This window comes from Mycteria americana, chromosome 3 (genome assembly GCF_035582795.1).
Source record: "Mycteria americana isolate JAX WOST 10 ecotype Jacksonville Zoo and Gardens chromosome 3, USCA_MyAme_1.0, whole genome shotgun sequence".
Taxonomy (NCBI): Eukaryota; Metazoa; Chordata; class Aves; order Ciconiiformes; family Ciconiidae; genus Mycteria; species Mycteria americana.
The window spans coordinates 130,883,539-130,901,184 of NC_134367.1; the positions used below are offsets into that span (position 1 = coordinate 130,883,539).

The 17,646-nt window shown below is 44.1% G+C and overlaps 1 protein-coding gene across 3 annotated transcripts in view; it reads left to right on the forward strand.

The window, feature by feature from the left end:
* The first annotated feature begins 775 nt into the window (after positions 1–775).
* Positions 776–17,646, forward strand: part of RTN4 (reticulon 4) — a 47,456-nt gene continuing 30,585 nt past the window's right edge. The window contains exons 1-2 of one of the 3 annotated variants that reach the window (XM_075497025.1): positions 776–1,365; positions 17,345–17,401. In XM_075497025.1, the coding sequence (XP_075353140.1) occupies positions 903–1,365; positions 17,345–17,401 (520 nt within the window). In that variant the 5' untranslated portion in view covers positions 776–902. The remainder of the gene's footprint in view (positions 1,366–17,344; positions 17,402–17,646) is intronic. The other 2 variants (XM_075497026.1, XM_075497027.1) reach the window with 2 other exon arrangements.

Consider the following 17,646-nt stretch of genomic DNA (forward strand, 5'->3'; position numbering starts at 1 on the left):
GCGGAGAAGGGGCGGGATGGGGAAGGAGCCTCAGCCCCTCCCGGCCCCGCAGTGCGGAGCCGCCCGGGATGCCTCGGGACCCTTCAGTCACATCCAGGGTGAGAGAAACCGGGTTACGGTTGATCGGTGCTTGCAGCGCGGGTCCCCGAGGAGCCCAGTGATGCCCTTTCCTTTTTTTAGGGGTTTCTGGCCGCTGTTTAAAAAAGAAAAAAAGTAACACTAGTCCTGGCAGAGGAAAGTGATGAATCACGACACGCACTCCCAAGATGTCTGTCACGCTGCTGCCTGAGCCCGGCCCGCCGAGGGACGGAGGGACACCCCCCCCACCCCGTCAACGCGAGGGACCCCGGGTGCGCCCCCCACCCCGCCACGTCCCCGCAGGGGGCGCCGCGGCCCCCAGCACCGCCCCCGCCGCAGGGCCCCCGGGCGGCGCGCAGGTGGGGCCGGCCCGCCCCGCCCCGCCCCGCCCGCGGCCCCCGCGGCCCCGGTCTCGGCCCCCGCCGGGCCGCCCCGCCTGGCCCCGGCCCCGGCCCCGGCCCCGCCCCAGCCCGCATTCTCCGCGCTGAACTTTATCCGACTTCTCCATCCCCGCTTCGCCATCCCTCGCGGCCCGCCCCCACGCTGCATATTCATGAGGCAGCCGCACCCAGCGCCGCGCCTCATTGGCGGTTCCGCGCCCCGTCCCGCTCATACTGGCCGTCGCCGCCGTCGCTCAGCGCCGCGGGGGCGGGGCCGGGCGGTGCAGGCGGCCGCGCCCCACCGCCTCCCCCACCGGTGACTCAACAGGGCGTGGAGTCTGGGTCCCGCAGCGGCGGCGGCAGCGCAGCCCTCGCCCTCCCCCCGCAGCCGGCAGAGGCACAGCCCAGCGCCGCGCACTCATTGTTCCACCAGCTCCAGGCACCATGGACGAGCTGGACCAGTCGCCCCTGGTCTCCTCCTCCTCCTCCGGGCCAGTGCGGCCGCAGCAGCCCCAGTTCAACTACCAGTTCGTGCTCGACGACGAGAAGGAGGAGGAGGAAGAAGAGGAGGAAGAGGAGGACGAGGACGAAGACTTCGACGAGCAGCTGGAGGTGATGGAGAGGAAGCCCGTCGCGGCTCCCGCTCCCGCCGCAGCCCTGCAGGAGCGGCCGCCGCAGCTGCTGGACCTCGGCGGCCCCGCCGAGCCGCCCCGCCCCGCCGCTCCAGAGCCACCGCAGCCCGACTGGAGCCCCCCGGGAGCCGTCTCCTCGTCCTCCTCCGCCACCACGCCGTCCCCCGCGCAGGAGCAGCCTTCGGCCCCCACCCGGCCCGCTCAGCCCCAGCCGCCCAAGCCCGAGCCCGCCGCCACCACCCCCCGGAGAAGAGGGTCCTCCTCCGGCTCGGCTGGTGAGTGCCTCCGCCCTGGGGCCGGGGAGGGCGGCGGGGGACAGCGGTCCTCGCAGCCGGGCGCCTCCGCCCGAATCGCTCCGGTTCTCGCTCCCCGCTGCCCCGCCGGGAGACTCCCTTTGCCTGCCGGCCTTCGGCCGCCTCCTGCGGCATCGCTCCCTCCCCTCAGCCGCGCCGGGGCGCGGCCCCGCTCCCCGTGGCCCGCCGCAGCTCATGCGGGAAAAAGGGCTCCCCCTCCCCCCCCTTTTTTTTTCCCCCTTATTTCTTCTCCCCCCCCCCCCCCCCCCCCCTCTGTTATGCTAATGGCGGGAGGGGGGAAGCGCCGCCCCGGCCGCCTCGCACATGGGCCGCCCGGGGGCGAGGCCGCCGCCGCCGCCTGGCAACGGCCGCGTCGCGGGGGGTGCGGGGGGCAGCGCCTGAGGTAGCGGCCGCGGCCGCCCGTCTGGGGCTGCGCCGCCCGCGCGGGTCCGGCCGGTTCTTCCCCCGGTGCAAAACCTGCCTGAGGCGTAGCTGCTGCTGCTTTCCCGTCCCCTCGCCGCATTGTCCCGGGCACGGTTCACCCGCAGGGCGGCCCGACACAGCGGCCTCCGGGACTGGGCGTGGGGGGCGGCGGGCAGCCCTGCGGCGGGCACCCGCCGCGGCCGTGGGAGCGCGGGGGAGGAGGGAAATACAGATGCTTTTAATCTTACTCATTTTAAACAAATCGCCTGGCTGGGAGGGGCGGGGGAGAGGAATTAAGGAGCAGTGCTACCTCCTTTCCTAAACCTGCCTCACGGAGGCAGGGAGCCAGGGGCAGGGTGAGGGGATGGGCGTCTCTGCGGGCCTGGCAAGGCGTGCAGCCCTGCGGCCAGCAGCCCTTTGTGAGAAACGCCGCTCTCCGGCTTCAGACAATGCATCTTAAACCCCAAGAGGGAATGTAAACTAGTGAAGTATGTATGGCAGCGCAAACAGGCGTACAGGCTGCTGGCTGCTGTAGGTGTGGCAGTGCTGGGGGAAAAATGTCAACCTCCCGTCCTGTGGGTGCCTCCTGGATGGCCGCAGCTAGCCACAGCTGTCAGCTGGGGCTTGTCTAAGGGGATCACCCCTTAATGTTGGGGTACCCCGAGTTCCAAACTGCTGCAGTGGAGGGCGTGCCGCCCCCTGAACAATTGCCATTGCTGCCCGAGTGCCAAAACCCTTCTGGCAAGGTCTAATCCAGGAGCTGACCCGGCATGACTAATGTGTTGCATGCGGATTGCGATTGTGCCTTGGCTCTGCTTTTGCTTAGTTCAAAATACAAGAGCTACCTTGAGACCATAAAGCAGTAAAAATGAACAAATCCAAGTACCTTATCATCATGATGGTGCATTCTTATCATCATTGCTGTTGTCGTGTTGGTACGTTGCATATGTTTTAAAGATGCAGGATTTCAATAATAATTTGATGTCATGGTATGAGTGAGCATAATACTCCAGATTTAATCAAAAAAAGCATTTGGAACGATAACAAACAAAGGCCTGTTGTTAAACCTGAATTTAATTTTGTTGAGGGGGAGTTTCACAATGTGTTTTATTTGCATATGTGACAGGACTTCATGGTTAGTTGTGCTCTTGTCTTTCATGAAGCCTACTTTTTTTTTGTTCTTCTGGTAGCTCTCTGTGTAGCAATACGCCAAGGAGATTTTTTTTTTTTATTTCCACCATTTGGAGGACAGATGATGACAAAAGCTTGCAACAGATTTAAGAGGAGGGATCCTATATGGTGGGTGAACAGAAAATTTTCTAGGCAAGTTGTTTGAGTGGAGCCGTGGAAGGTTTGAGCAGAACAGACTGGAAGGAACAGAATCAACCAAATCTTGCTGTTGCTTTGAAAAGTAGGGATAGAAGTGTGATTTCCAGAGCTGATTTGTTTTTCTTCTCCCTGACCCCTGAAGGATAAGGCAAGGAGCACAGTAATTCCTGAAGTATATCTTCTCTATTTAGAGTAGAGGAGACCTAACTGTGAGAATTGGGTAGTGTAGCTGAGAACTGGTGTCAAAGAGTTGTAAGACTTAATTGGAAGGGATGGAATTTATCAGTGATGATTAGTTTAGAGCTCTGAAGTGAGGACCGGTGTCTCTGGGAGGCCTGTTTTCCAAAGACGAGGTGTTGTGACACATAATGCTTATCTAATGATGGGTTGGAATATTATAGGCTATGTTTTAAGAACTTGAAACTACTAGATGAGAACGAATTGTTGTGATAAAAGCCTTGTCTGGTTATGCCATGAATACTTTGCTCCTCTCAGATGCAGGAGTACTTAGTTTTGAGCATGTTAAGTATCCATTTAAACATCAAGTATTTTTTAGTTTTGCATCTAGCAGTTGGTGTTAAAACTATCTCAATCAAAACATTTAACTTCGGTTCAAATTAGTTCCCTTCCAGTCTTGCTGTGAAATAGGCAAAATCAGATTGATGCCCGCAACCTGTGGCAGGGTGATGATGGCGTGGGGTAGCCATGTGTCTGGGATGGTTCCCTCTCTTCTGGAGGGTTATGGGTTCATTTACTCCCAGCTCTGTTTTATGAGTTTAAGGTATAAGCGAAGAATTGCAGTTCACAATCTAGAAATTTTGAAAATATTCTATTCTCTTCATATTTAAAATCCAAGGCTTTGATTTAGTGAGGATTTGAGGCAAATAACTTTGAAATTCTATTTCCAAGAGAAGGAGAAAGTAGCGTTGCCTGTAGCAAGTATGCAAAGAATAGTAGGGGTTCTTTTATCTGCAACAATAGGCCATAGTACTGCTTTTTGTCAGTATAACAATAGAGAAAATATATTGACTACTTGATGGCCCATTAAAATGCATTATTTATATATCGGGAGGTGTTTTAAAAAGTTCATCTTTGTGATGACTATTAGCTACATACTTAAGAGTATTCAGTATCATTGTTATAAGAAACTGAAATGATTACATGTAACCCGAGTGCAGCAGCAGCCTACCTTCTTAAGAGCTAATATAAATATTTGGTGGAGAAGAAAACAAGCAAGAGGACTGCAGTAAAACTTACGCTCTCCTGGATGCTTTCTTTTTTTGCTGCTCACTGTTATGTAGGTAGCAAAAATTACAATTCTTCTTGAGATATTACTACTTAAATCTTTTGATTACCTAAATTTACATACAGTGCAAAGAAAAATAAATCTGAGGTAGTCATACATGGTAAAAGTAATGCACTTTTTTTTTTTCCTCACTGCCCAAAGTAAGGTTAACCAGTAAATTATGATGAGAAGATACTGCTTTCCGTCTTTAAAGGCCTAGATCTGAGCAGCACATACTGCTGCTTGTAAAGGCAGGTTATATATCACTTTCCTGGAAGAGACTATCGTGAGCTGGAGTTAAACCATGCACTTGCAAGAAACCTGCATAGTAAACCCACCAGACTGGCCACAGACCAGCACCCAAAGCGAATAAAGATGTGGTGTGTCAGTTGCCTGCAGCTTGGCCACGCTTCAGTACATATGCAAATGTTGTGAAGGGCCAGTTTATTACTTAAGTGATGTTTTTCCCTTCAGTTTTATAGGACTTAGTTTTAATTCAGCTATGTTGAGGAGAGGTTTCATGAACAGTTTGCTTACGTGCCAGGCAGTGTCAAGCAGAGGTCAGCAGCGATGCCCCAAGCTGTACCAGGAGCACACAAACTGTTCTGTACTGGAGTTCACCCTCACCAAGCTGACCCCAGCCACAGTCAGTGGTGATTAAATGGAGTCATCTATACCTGCTTCTGCCCACTCTATAGAGTCTACCTTTTATCCTGTGGTGGGGATAGGCGGATGCTGTAATTTGCATTCTATACAAATTCTAAAGCAGCATATATGCTTCTCAGATTTTTTTTTTTTTCTGTGTTGCTGAGTTTTCTGGTGTGCTGCTACGTATGCGTAGACTCACACCAGAGGAGTTGTGTAGATTTTAAGGACGGAATGCAGTATGACTTGGAAAAAACATAGCTGTCCTTGAATACTATCACTGGTGACTTTCATTTGTACTCTTAATTTATTAAAATATGTTCCTGCTGATCTTCAGTATTTCTCTGAGATATAAGACCCTTTCTCCTCCCACCCTCCCAAATGTAGTCAGTAAAGCTGTAAGGAAGGTGGTCATAACCTAGGTATATCAAAGCTAGCATGTGATATTCCCCCCCCATTACACAGTTTCCATTATAGTGACATATGGGGAGGAGAGTAACCAGCAATTTGGCTGGTATAGTAAAGCTATTATCTTCATTTTCATATTTTGTGTTCCCATCTAGGTGACTTTAACAAGGGATGGGTTTATTTATTTGGTTTTATTTATTTGGTTTTATTTATTTGGTTTTATTTATTTGGTTTTATTTATTTGGTTTTATTTATTGTCATGTGTATGTGCAATGTCTAGCACAGTGGGGCCTGCTTCTGTAATTCAGCTGGTATAAAAGTTTCTAAAGCCAAACAGCTATTTCTTCTGTTAACCAAAAGTATGTGCAAGGATAGTTCTGCCAAGTTTGATAGTATATTTGCTTTGTGTGTCTATCCTTTGACTTGCTTTCCAGGATAAAACCACACAGCTTCCACCTACCATATAATAATGTAGCCCTCAGGGAAGTGTTGAATTGCATTGGGAGTTTTCCCCTTGGAGATGAAATCCTACAAACCACAAGTTAGGAGACAGCAAAGAACTACTGGTGGTTTGCCCTTTTTTCCCTTCCTCCCTATCTGCACCTAAGGAAGTTTGCAGCATGTCTACAAAGTGATGACTGTCATGTTCACCCTGTTGCATCACCACGGGTGAGCACCGAACGAACCTCTTTCTTATCTTGTAGATAGCCGCAAACAACAGCACTCGCTTAAGAGTCGAGGATGACATTTAAGCTTCCCAGTCAGTGGTTTTCTCCTGCTGCCTGGTACAAAGTTGCTAGGAAAGCATGAAGTCCTTTTCCAGCAGCTGATCTACAGATGGGTTAGAAATGAGCGGTCGTTGGAATATAAAGGCAATAAGGTCAAGGGACTCAAACTTTGCGGCTCATGAGGAGAGAAATAAGCTGAGGTTGTTGGCAGTTGACATGGTGAAAAGACAATCTTCAAGTAGATCTGTGGCTGGAAAAAATATGACTTTTAAGTGGCTTTCAGATGCCTCTTGTGTTATCTCAGTAATTTGCAATGCATTTTTCTAGTATAACTTTCTGGTTGGTGTATTGTGAGGATGTTTTTGCTTTTCCTTCTTCCTCCTCCAGTGTCCAGGATGGGGAGGATGAGAATTTTGGAGAGCACTCAGTCTGAGAGCCTGGCTACTTAGCAGAAGGCATATAGGTGTCATTATTTGAACCCTGGAGACCAATTTTCCCATGCTGTTAGAATCCTGGGGGGCTTTGCTGCTTGCCACTTGCTTTTGAGGGAGGATAGTGGCTTTGACTGCCTGTTTCAGTGTCCATTTTGCCACACCCAACTGCTTGGTGCTGTCATCAGATTAGTCTGGCCTGGCCTTTGTGTGCTGGGAAGGTATTAGAATAACAAAGGGCAGTTAACCTACAACTTGAGGCATGTCTTGCTGTGCTTGAGTTCTGTTTCTTTGTTTTCTGTTAATATTTTGAATGAAATAAGCCTTTTTTTGAGCTGGCATGTTACTATAGTAACTATGAAACTCAGATACAAAAATTAGCAATGCATAGTTCAATCTGAAAATGTCCTTCGGGTGCTAGCTATTTTGTAAGCAAGGAAATAGTTCTTGGTCTTTTGCTGGCTAGAAAATGCAGAGCAATGTGTAGCTTACAGCTAAATTGTCCTGAGATATTCAGAAACGCTTATGCATGAAGTAGGAGGAGAATTGTGTAACTATCAAGCTGCATTAGAAATGAAAGAAAAAAGCTATTATTACCAAGTAAAAAATAGTGAACTTTGAGACCTAGTCTTAAGTAGAACAGTCGAGTATGTTTTCATGTTTTTTTATTTCTTGTTTTATGATCTAAAATAGAAATTACTCCTGTTATGCTGTGAAAACTCGGCATAATGTTTTCTACTTTTTAAGACTGTTTTTAGGGCAGCGCAGTGCAGCTAGCACTGAGATCACTGGACTACAGCTGTATGACATAAGTTTGGTGGATAGCTTTATTAATTGGTATTTCCATCAATAAGAACTATTACAATAGCAATAAAATAATGGGCTTATTAATATTCACAAAGTCTGAGAAAATCAAATTATCTCAGTAGAATGTTTTTATCTTTCAGGTGGAAGTAATCAATCTGCTGCTAACTGTAGCTGTCAAAATATGAAGAATTTAAGTTAGAGATGGTTTTAAATTACTGCTCTCTCTTCCCTATGGTTTTTAATGGGTTTGTCTCCATTTATTGCTTTCTGATGTATAAAGAAAGAATACTTTTATCTGCCCGCCCCCCCATGTAGAAGTGTTAGGAATACCAGTTTGACCCTCCCTGGTTTTCCTGGAAGGCTTGCTTTGTGTCTTAGGAATGTCCTGTGAACTTTTACTTGCAGCTTTTCAATGAACGGGGCAATCATGTCATCAACTTCATCAGCTAGGAAGAATATGTTAATTAAGATGTCTTTTAAATAAGACAGAAGACTGAGATAAATACAGACTTTTCTGTTGCCAATTAAAAATGTTCTCAGTCTATTAGATGCTGTTGGTCTAATGTCAAAATCCTACTGCTTATCCAGTTGTTACTGGTTTGTGACTATTTTTCTTCAGCTCTGCTATTCCCTCTTTTCTGACAGAAGATACAATTCTTTAATGCCTGTCCATCTCTGTCCTGTGCATGTGATGAGGAAATGAATGCCAAGTAAAACAGATGAAAGAGCATGTGCAAGGCCTTCAAAAGCAGGCTGTAGCTGCAGAACTGAAAGGAAAAGGAACAAGCAAGATCTGGAAGATCTTGAAGAAGTAGAAAGATGTATGTGGTAGTCGTGGAAGAAAGGTTGCTTCTTTCTTGGTCTTCAGCCTGGTCTTCAAGTATTCATGCCTTCAGCTTGAGAAATGCTGGTCAAAGGGCAAGAGGATTAATTTCCAGTGTATTAAACCCAAGTTTTCTTTAAAAGATCACGTCGTTAGATAAGAAAATCAGTTTCCCCGTGTGAGTGGTGTCTAAGTGACAAAAAACTGAAGGGGTTAGCTAAAACCTGTATTGACCAAAACCTGTTGCAACCCGGAAGTGCAGTGCTGCGTGGTATCTGATCATCTTTGTTGAAGAGGGAAGACATCAGGACAGTGTGTGTAATGTTCACACTGCTTTATTCATTTCATTAAAAGATATTCTTATACAAATGCTGATGGCTGTAACGAATCCTCTAATGAATGTCCATGTTCTTTTTCCCTCTTTTGAGATGAAGATATCTTATGCATCAATTTGTTTTTATTTTACAGACTATAAGCTCTTATGGCAGAGGCTTGTCACGCAAGGTAACGTGTTGGGAGTAGATGCTAAAAGAAATCAGTAGCATCTCTTCTCCATTCTTCAAAGATTAATTTAGCTAATAAATATATTCTTCCCCAACGATAAAGTTGCTAATCTAAATAGTGCTTAATTTGTTTAATTGTGGGGAAAGCAGGGAAAAATTCCATCTGTACAAATTGGTGAAAGGGAATCTTATGATTGGTATAATCTCCAAAATTAAATTGGATAATGTCTGCATAATGATAGGATTTGCATGGCTCTTTAGACCTCCTGCCTTTGAATAAGTTCTGGTGTAATTATTATGTTTTTCTGCTTTGTGGCCCTGCCAGAACCCAAATTTCTGTTTGTTGCTTCAACATATGGTTAAAGAGTCTGGGTCTTATGGAAGAATTACTTAGTTTTTAGAGGAATTATGTAGTATTTTTTTGGTTACAAATATTGCCAAAGACGGAATAGTTATCTTTAAAGCCAGGTGTAGCTGGACACATGTGTTTGCAATTGGCTAGTTTGTTTCTTTCTGCTTCTTTCTTTTTAATTAAATATATTAGAATAATTTAAATCTGTGAATATAAATACTGGCTCTGTGAATGTTCGTATCTGAAATAATTCTAGATTCATTCTAAGCTTTGCTATTAAATGTATTTGTGATTTATATATAAAATACAGTTGTGGTTGTGAAGTGGGTGTTTCAAGCCATCCCAGATGGGCTGTGGACAGTTGAAGTTGATTATTGTGGCCACCTGACTTTAATAAAGGGAGGTGTTTACCCACCCCTCTGTGAGAAGGCAGAATTGATGTGATTAGGTCAGTTGATACACTTGGGGAAGAAGGCACAGGCCTTCAGGGCACAGTTAATCTCCATCGCACTTTTTGTTGTGTGCCACTTACTCGACTTGGAGCTTAGTTTATGCTCAGAAGGCAAATAGTTTATCTTCATTCTTCAGAGGATTTAACTTTCCTCTTGGCGAGCCACTGTGGATTGCTGGTCTGTGATAGGTATGTGTGTCCTGGTTCTGAGAATGCCTTGTTCTCTTGTGATACTTAGTATAAGAATAATGAAAAGTTTCTTTGGAGCTGACCTATGTGACTTTTTTTTGTTTGTTTATTTTTAATAACAAAATAGGCCAGATAAAATTCTGTCCCTGCTCTGAAGAGATAGTGACACTCATATTGCTGAGGGACTTTTAATAAGAAGTGGCATTATAGAACCATCCTCTGAAATGCTGCTTGGATCCTGTCCATAGTGTTATTGATCAAAATGTTTGGTTGCAAGAGGTGAGGTTGGCAGTTATGTGTCTGAAGTATTTAATGGCCTTTTAAAAACACTCTTGTGGTGGGTGCTTATTTTGGCAGTTTGGGAATTGTAATGGAAAGAATTGTAGTAGAGCCAGAATTAACATATCTTCCTTGTCCATCTGTTCTTGCTTTGGTTGGCAGTTGGGTATTGCAGGGGAGTGGTACTGTCTCTCTTGCTTTTCACTGTATAGCTGATCAAAAGAAGATGAAATGGCATATGCCTTACCTCTGTCATTGTACGCTTTACAGTATCTGCATTGCTGAGCAACACGCCTCAAATGTAATTTTTCTAAAAGAGGAAAAGTTGCTGCAAGTTGGACCGTGGAAATATGATATTGAAAAAAAAACTTGCCTAAACCAGTTTGGTTATAGACTTCTGCTTAGACAATAAGAAAACACTTGCTTCTTGCTGGAGAGTTCTGTTTCCATAAACAGAACATTTAAAGCAGCAAGCATTGTTCAGAATGCTTGTTTTGAACTTGTTTTCTCTATCTATTTCAAATAACATGAAATGGGAAATCTCCTGTGCAGTGTAGTGCAACTTGCTCTGCGAATGATGTATGATACCACGTTGTAGTAATTTCCATGCAGACTTGATGACCTACAGCTGCCCTTGTTACTAAGCAAAACTCTTGGATCCTTTTGTGATCCTAGCTGTGATACTCTCAACATGTTAAAAATGGAGCTCCTGTTTTCACTTAAATCTTCAGTAATCTTCATCTTCTGTAGCAGCTTGTATACTTTCCTCAAAGATTTCCAAGTAGTTTACAGTCTGAGTTTCCGAAACTGGAAACTTCTCTTTATAAATTTACATGTATGACTAAAGAGCTAAATGAGAGAACCTATTTACTTGCTGTGGCTCTGCAGCCTGATCTGACAATGTGAAAAGATGCTATTAATAGTTAATGTTCTTTATCTTGAACAGCTTAAATACTTGGTGAAATACCATATTCAGAACAATTGTATCATAGCAGGAGATGATTTAAATGGAGTTTGTGTAGGCAGCTGCTTTTCTCAGGAAATTCTTGTGAAGTTGTATGCCCTTGTTTACTCTGCAGTAGGAAATTAGGCATCCAAGAACTTGACTCTCCTTGAAATCATGTAATTTAACTTTTAAATGGCCATGTATGTTGTCTTTGACACTTTATGCCAAGAGGTAACAATTTACTCATAATAATTTGACATCAACACATGCGGGAGAAAAAAAAGCTTGGCAGTTCCTCCCTATGGTTATGAAGTGTGAGGATACTGCATTGCTCTGCAAAAGCCTTGAGGTTTTTGTAGGTCTCAAATCTGTAAAAGAGTAAGACTTCATGGTCCCACTGCATATGTGTGTTTTGCTTAGATCACGGTCTGAGATGAGAAATGCTGCTTGGGGCAGTCTTCACTGTGGACAAATTAACAACTCAGTGCATTGAAGAAGCAGACAATTTCTCTTTCATATTGGCCCTTAGAGGGATTGCTGCAAATGAAACTTTTACAGTACATATGAGTCATGTCACAGATGCCATTCCTTTGAGTATTAATTTTGCGCTGTCTTTTATTGTTAAATATTTGTGTTAACAAGAGAGGCCCTTCAAAATCAGTGTCCCATTGTGGTAGGTCTGTAAGATAAAAGCAGTCCCTGTCTTGTTAGTTAGGCACTTTTCTCATTTTCTAAATGTGCAAAGGTGAAGTGGATTCTTAAACTTATTCCTGCCAACTGTTTCTTCTGTTTTCTTTTAAGAATAGCATACATTCTCCAGCAAACTAATCCAGGAAATGTCTTTTCTGAAGACTGAAACTGCCATCTAGCAGCCTAATACAGTCTCCTACCAAAGCTAAACTGTGCGTCAGGATGAAGTTTACTCAGTGTTTATCTGTGGCAAATAAAATATTTAGACTTTTTTTTTCTTCCAATGCTGAGCTCATACATAAAAATAAGGAGAGTATCAGAACAATCAACTGCCTTACCACAGACCTGCTGCTGATGCTTGGAAGGAGTCACATGTGAGAGCAGATGGAAGGGTACGTCAGTTACCAAAAATCCAGCGAGGAGGGATACAACACGTTCTTTCTGAGTTCTTATTTTCTGTGACTAGACTTAAGTCTTCTGCTCTCTGTTGGCGAGTGTGTTGGGAGGGGTGGGAGGAAAGGGCAGTTTTTTAATAAATTGCTTTTCTTGGAATTGTCAGTTTTTAAACATTCTTCCCCCCCCCCCCCCCCCCCCCCCGGAAATCTTTGCTGCTAACTTTACTTTCTCTTTCTTAGTTATCTGGGAAATCTCTCTCCATTTATTTTTCTGCCTTTTATCCAAAACTTTGATATTAAATTTAAAGTTTGATGCTGGTAATATCAGTATCTTGTAACACCACCAGTTAGTGGGCAATCAGCAAAAATTAAAATGAGAGTTTAAAATGACACCTCTTTGTCATGCTGGTGTCAGTTTTTTTATCTTTAAACAAAAACTGAAATCTGTTTCTTGTTGGTGGAACTTAATGTTTTAGCTGAAACCATAATACAAAGTTTTAAAGTATGAGAGCTCATGCTAATCAAAGGAGAAGCTACAGGGTTGTTTGTGGGTGGCTTTTTTTTCTTTTCCTGAGGGAATACTTAATTTGCAAAAAGCCAAGGTAAAATGTGCAGAATGGTTAAAAATAGGAATGCAATCAGAATGAATCACTTTGTGCATCACTTTGTTCTGTTGTTCTTTAAATGCTTTTTCTTTCACATTAGGGGGATACGTTCATATATGTGGGTCTTTTAAAAAAAAAAAAAAAAGGCCAGAGGAGTGTGTGCTAGTGAGCAAAACTGTTAACTTTCTCTTGTTAGGCAAACAGCAGTCATTGGTTTGGTGATGTGTGGGTGTGTATGTTTGAATACAATATTAGTATTTTACTGCATGCTACAAGATCACCTGGGCAAGGTTGAGTCTGTCTATAAAGTTATCTTTTAAAAACCATCGATTGGACTAATTCAGTAACTAACATAAAGTAATACCATTCACAAATAGGAGGTCTGTCTTTCTCTTAACTCTAATGCTGAAGGTAGGTTACTAAACTGCACCATTATGGATTTTTGGCAGATAAAATTTGGAGTAAAGACTGTTTTCTCCTGCAGATTTAGTGTTCATTTCGAGGTCTCATTCTTCTGTATTTCATGAAACAAAATCTGTCTTCTGATGGAAACAGTAATCGAGCAGTTCATCTTACTGAATTAATTTTTTTGTTATAATTTGTAAAAACTGAAGACTTCTTTACTTAGATTTTCTTTATATCTTTGGGTGAAGCTTTGCTGTAGCGAAGGCCCACTTTGTAGGTCAAGAAAGGAGTTTTGAATATGCACCTTTACTTGAAAATAATCTTGCTTAGAGCTTGATATATTCTGAAATTTTTTTACTTGATTCTAGTAGTAGTGTACTACTGCTTTGTTTGTCTCAACCACCTAATTTATGCCATTGATATGCAAATAGGAAAAGCCACCCTTGGTGATCTATCCTTCTCACACTTCTTTTACAAATGAAGTTATTCCACTAAAGATAGTACTTTATTACAAAACTTACTACGTTTGTTGTCAGCTGTTACCAGTGCTACCGCTGGAGCAATGGGTGGGAAGAGGCAGCCGGTTCTCTAGAGCGTTCTGCAAGGGTTGGCTGAAGTGGCTTGCACGCTCCTTGTGGTATGCCTTTGAGCCTGGACAGTCTTGCTGTATGCCAGGCTACAGTCTGATAGATGCTGTGTGGTTTTTTTTTTTTCCTCTTGTCTACCAAAGCATCCACAGAGTTCTGTTTCTGAAAGGTTTCTACCTCCAACACTGAAGGTAAGGATTCTTCAGTGCATATGTCATTGCTGGAAAAACCACCATTCCTTTCACCATGTCATTTGAATTACAGTCTGAAGAGAATGGTTGGTTCAGTTAGCAGTCATGCTGATGTGGGAGTTGTAGAGGTCCTACTCTGTTCTCCCTACTTGCCTGGAGGTGTTACACAGGGCCCACAGCAGGAAAAAGTCCTTGTATCTTCTTCCTTTCAGCAGGAAAAAATGCCATTCTGATGTGGGTGGAGGGAAAGTGGGTGGTTCTCCTCGGCTGGTTAGGAAATACTGCTTTTATGTAATCACTTTTCACACTCCAGCTATGTGTGGAAAATAAAGTTTGCGTGTGGGCATAATATCCTTCCTTAAGAGAACCTGGGAATTCAGCGACTGGCATGGCTATTGTATGTTTCTGTGTTGAGTAAACGGAAGCCAGACCTGAGGAGGGAGTTTCTGCATTGTGCTGTCTTAATGGAGCAGTGAAAAATCAGTGCCCGCGCTCCTAAAACCAGTGTTCCTCACCAGAAACTGAAACCTCTCTCTCTGGGGTTGGGCAGTATTCAAAAGATTTTAAGTCTATAATTTTTGGTAGAGATTGCAGTTGGTCTTTGGACACGAAGTGTACCGTACCTTCAGGGACTACTTGTGCATTTTCCTCTTCTCCTCCTTACCCCAGTGGACTCTGTCTTCTTTCTTTGCCCTTCTTTTATTTCTACGTTTTCAGCACCTCCACTCCATTGATGACTTCTTGTTTTCCCTGCGAGATCCTTTTCTGTTGGGCTGTCGGGGTCTCTGTCTTCATGGTGCACAAGCTGGTCGCATCAGGTCCGTCCTGCTTTCTCTCCCCTCTCCTCCGCTCCAAAGCGTAGACCCCTTCCAGCAAATAAAGGTTATGCTGCTCTGGCACAGCCCAGAAGAGGTGGGAGTGTGTGGTTTCAGGGAAGGTGCAGGCTGAGGAGCGGTCTCTATTACCAGCTTCCTGGTGAATTGCCACATCACAGGTCCCTTGAGGCTTTGGACCTGGTGTGTGTGCGCAGTGCTCCAAGGGGAGTGTGCCACAGGCGGGTAAGAGATGAGGTGATAGACTGACACTGGCTCAAGCATGGAGTATGTGGACACTGCTACTCCATTTAACCGACAAGTGATCAGGTATTTCGGCAGGATCAGCATCCAGTACGCACACAGAAGGACACAGTTCTGCGTTTGTGGTCAGGAGATGTTGCTTGCTCGGTCCATCTAGGCATAATGTTGAGAGAAAAGGAGAGTGTGCTGCTGCTTGGTGCAAACCCTAAGGCTTGCTAGCCCAAAATCTAAAGCTCAACAGTAACCCTTGATGTACCAGGCAGACTAGAAACTGAAGAAAAACCTCTGATGTTACTGCTAAAAGCCTCATTTTGAGGAAGGCAGAGCAGCTCTCTGACCTGATGAGTCCCAAGCTACACTCTCTGGAGTCCCTTGCTTCACTGTCCAAACCAAGTGACTTGCTAACTTGTCTCATGGGGCGGTGGGCCCCTTGCGAGCAGTCTGCTTATGGAGAGATCCCAGTGAGCCAGGGCACGCGGAGTCAAGCATCTCCTGAAACAAAGGGCATACGGTGGTACTTGGCAGTGCACGGGTGAGCGTTGCAGTTCTGTGACTTAGTGTCACGTATTGATCAGTTGTCCTCCAGTGTGGTTTTTGTCCTTAAAAGCTTTTGCCACCACTGAACTGTAACGCTGTTTTAATGTGTTCTAAATTTGGAATTGAGGTTTCTCTCTGTGTGGTCCTTAATAGCAAAATGTAATTTCTAGAAAACTGAGCAGAAATCCCTTTGGCCCGGCAGGAGCTGAGGAAGCTTCTAAATACCGAGTCCTATGCTCCAACTTTATTACTCTGTTTTCTTATATCTTGCTATATTTTGTGGATTATAAACATCACTGGAAGATAACAATATTCTGCAAAACAAAACCAACCAACTGTATATTGTGACAGAAAATGTGGGTTGTGAGGAGACTTGATTTTTGGAAGACTGCTGGTGGCATTACCTTGAGTAAGCCAGACAGGTCATGAGTATCTTGAAGTGGCATTGTTTTTGCAGAAAGTCGTGGTTCAATGCCAAAACAAAAATTACCTTAATGCCTTGCTTTACTTGATGTTTATGTTTGTGCTGCTGGGTCTACCATATTTCTCGCTTTTTGCCTTTCATCTTTTAAAATCAATTGCTTCTGTTTTTCTTTGCTTTTCATGGAAAAAAAAAAAAGAGTTCTTAACTTCTTCAGTACTTGATTTTGTCCAGGCAAATAGCAAAACTAAAGATTGTTGATGTCTGTACTGGAAATTCAAAATCTAATTGAAACGCTTTAATATAATTTTGCACTCTGCTAATACAATTGATGTAAATTGCAAATAGTCTCTAACAGCCTTAATTTGAAAACTTCATGCACTCTTCAGAATGAAATATATTTACCTAAATATTACTATTTTTACATTAATGTGATGCCAACAGGCCATGATGGACCTGGGAAAAATATTGCTGCTGATGCAGAAATCCAGACATGGACTGGTTTTGATTTGCCTGGTTCCTAATGATGGCTGGTATTGCTGCTTCTAGAGTGGTTTTTTGTTCAGTGCTTCATGTAGCTTAGTAAAATGTCATAGTTGTATGCTTTTATTTCAGATAATGTGCAAGGTGAAGCGGTAGGATTGTCTGGCTTCTCAGCATCGTGCATTAGTGAAGGAGGGTGTCCTTCCTTATATTTAGTTAGTTCTTTGAATGGAAATTGGAGAGCTGGGATTGTCTTGTGAAATATTAGGGTTAAAACAAATCCAGCAAAGCAAAATATGCTCCTTGGATCATGCCAAAGAAGGCTTTAAAAATAATTCCTTCATTTGGAAGTTTGTCTGCCTTAACACAACAAGAATAGCAAAGACATAAACATAAAGCAAATAGTACAGTCATTTAGAATAGAGTAGAATTGACTGTTATCAGTTTGATCAGCATCAGCATGCCTGATCAGTTTGTGGGGAGTTTCAAAGCTTACTTTAGTAATTTTAACTTTTCACAGTTTTTGGTTGAGTCTCCTTATCGCTGCTGTTCTCGCACAAGTTAGTCGACGTTAGGAGATCCCCTGACAAAGCGAGCTGATTAAGGACAGTGTGTCGGTGTCAATGGCAGGTGTTTTTGCTGGTGCTAGAGACACTGTAGCTGCTCAGTAGTTTGGAAGTCTGGAGAATGAAAATAAGGAGTAGGTACTGTGGTGTATCTCATCCTAAGATTGGTGCCTGACTTGGAGGATGGAGATCCCTCAGTTGCCTCAGTAAAGATCCCATTGTAAATGGAGCATTCTGAGCATCGTCTCTCCCAAATTACCAGGCTTGTGTCTAGTTCTGTGGTTCTTTGTGGGTGTAGATGTTGGCTATGGATCTGTTTGATTTACTGGGAACTGACTACTTGCGTGCTTTCTCCCCTCTTCAACCTAGCCTTTACTTCTGCTGAGGTTATTTGTTTGTTTTTCAGATGAGACCCTTTTTGCTCTTCCTGCTACATCTGCGCCTCTGATGCACTCCTCTGCAGGCAAGTTCTTTCTCCTCACCTTTGTCTGAATACATCCTGCATTTCTGATCTGATCTCATTAAATCTTTCCAATTAGTCTGCCTTTACTAAAAGTCAGCATGGGTCCAAGAATAGCTTCTATGACATTTTTCAGTTTTGACTTTTCAGTTGATCTGTTCAAGGTTTTAATATGCATTCATTTCTTTACATGGTAAACTTTTATAAACAAGCTACAGCCATCTGTAAATTCTTGGACCCTTGATGTA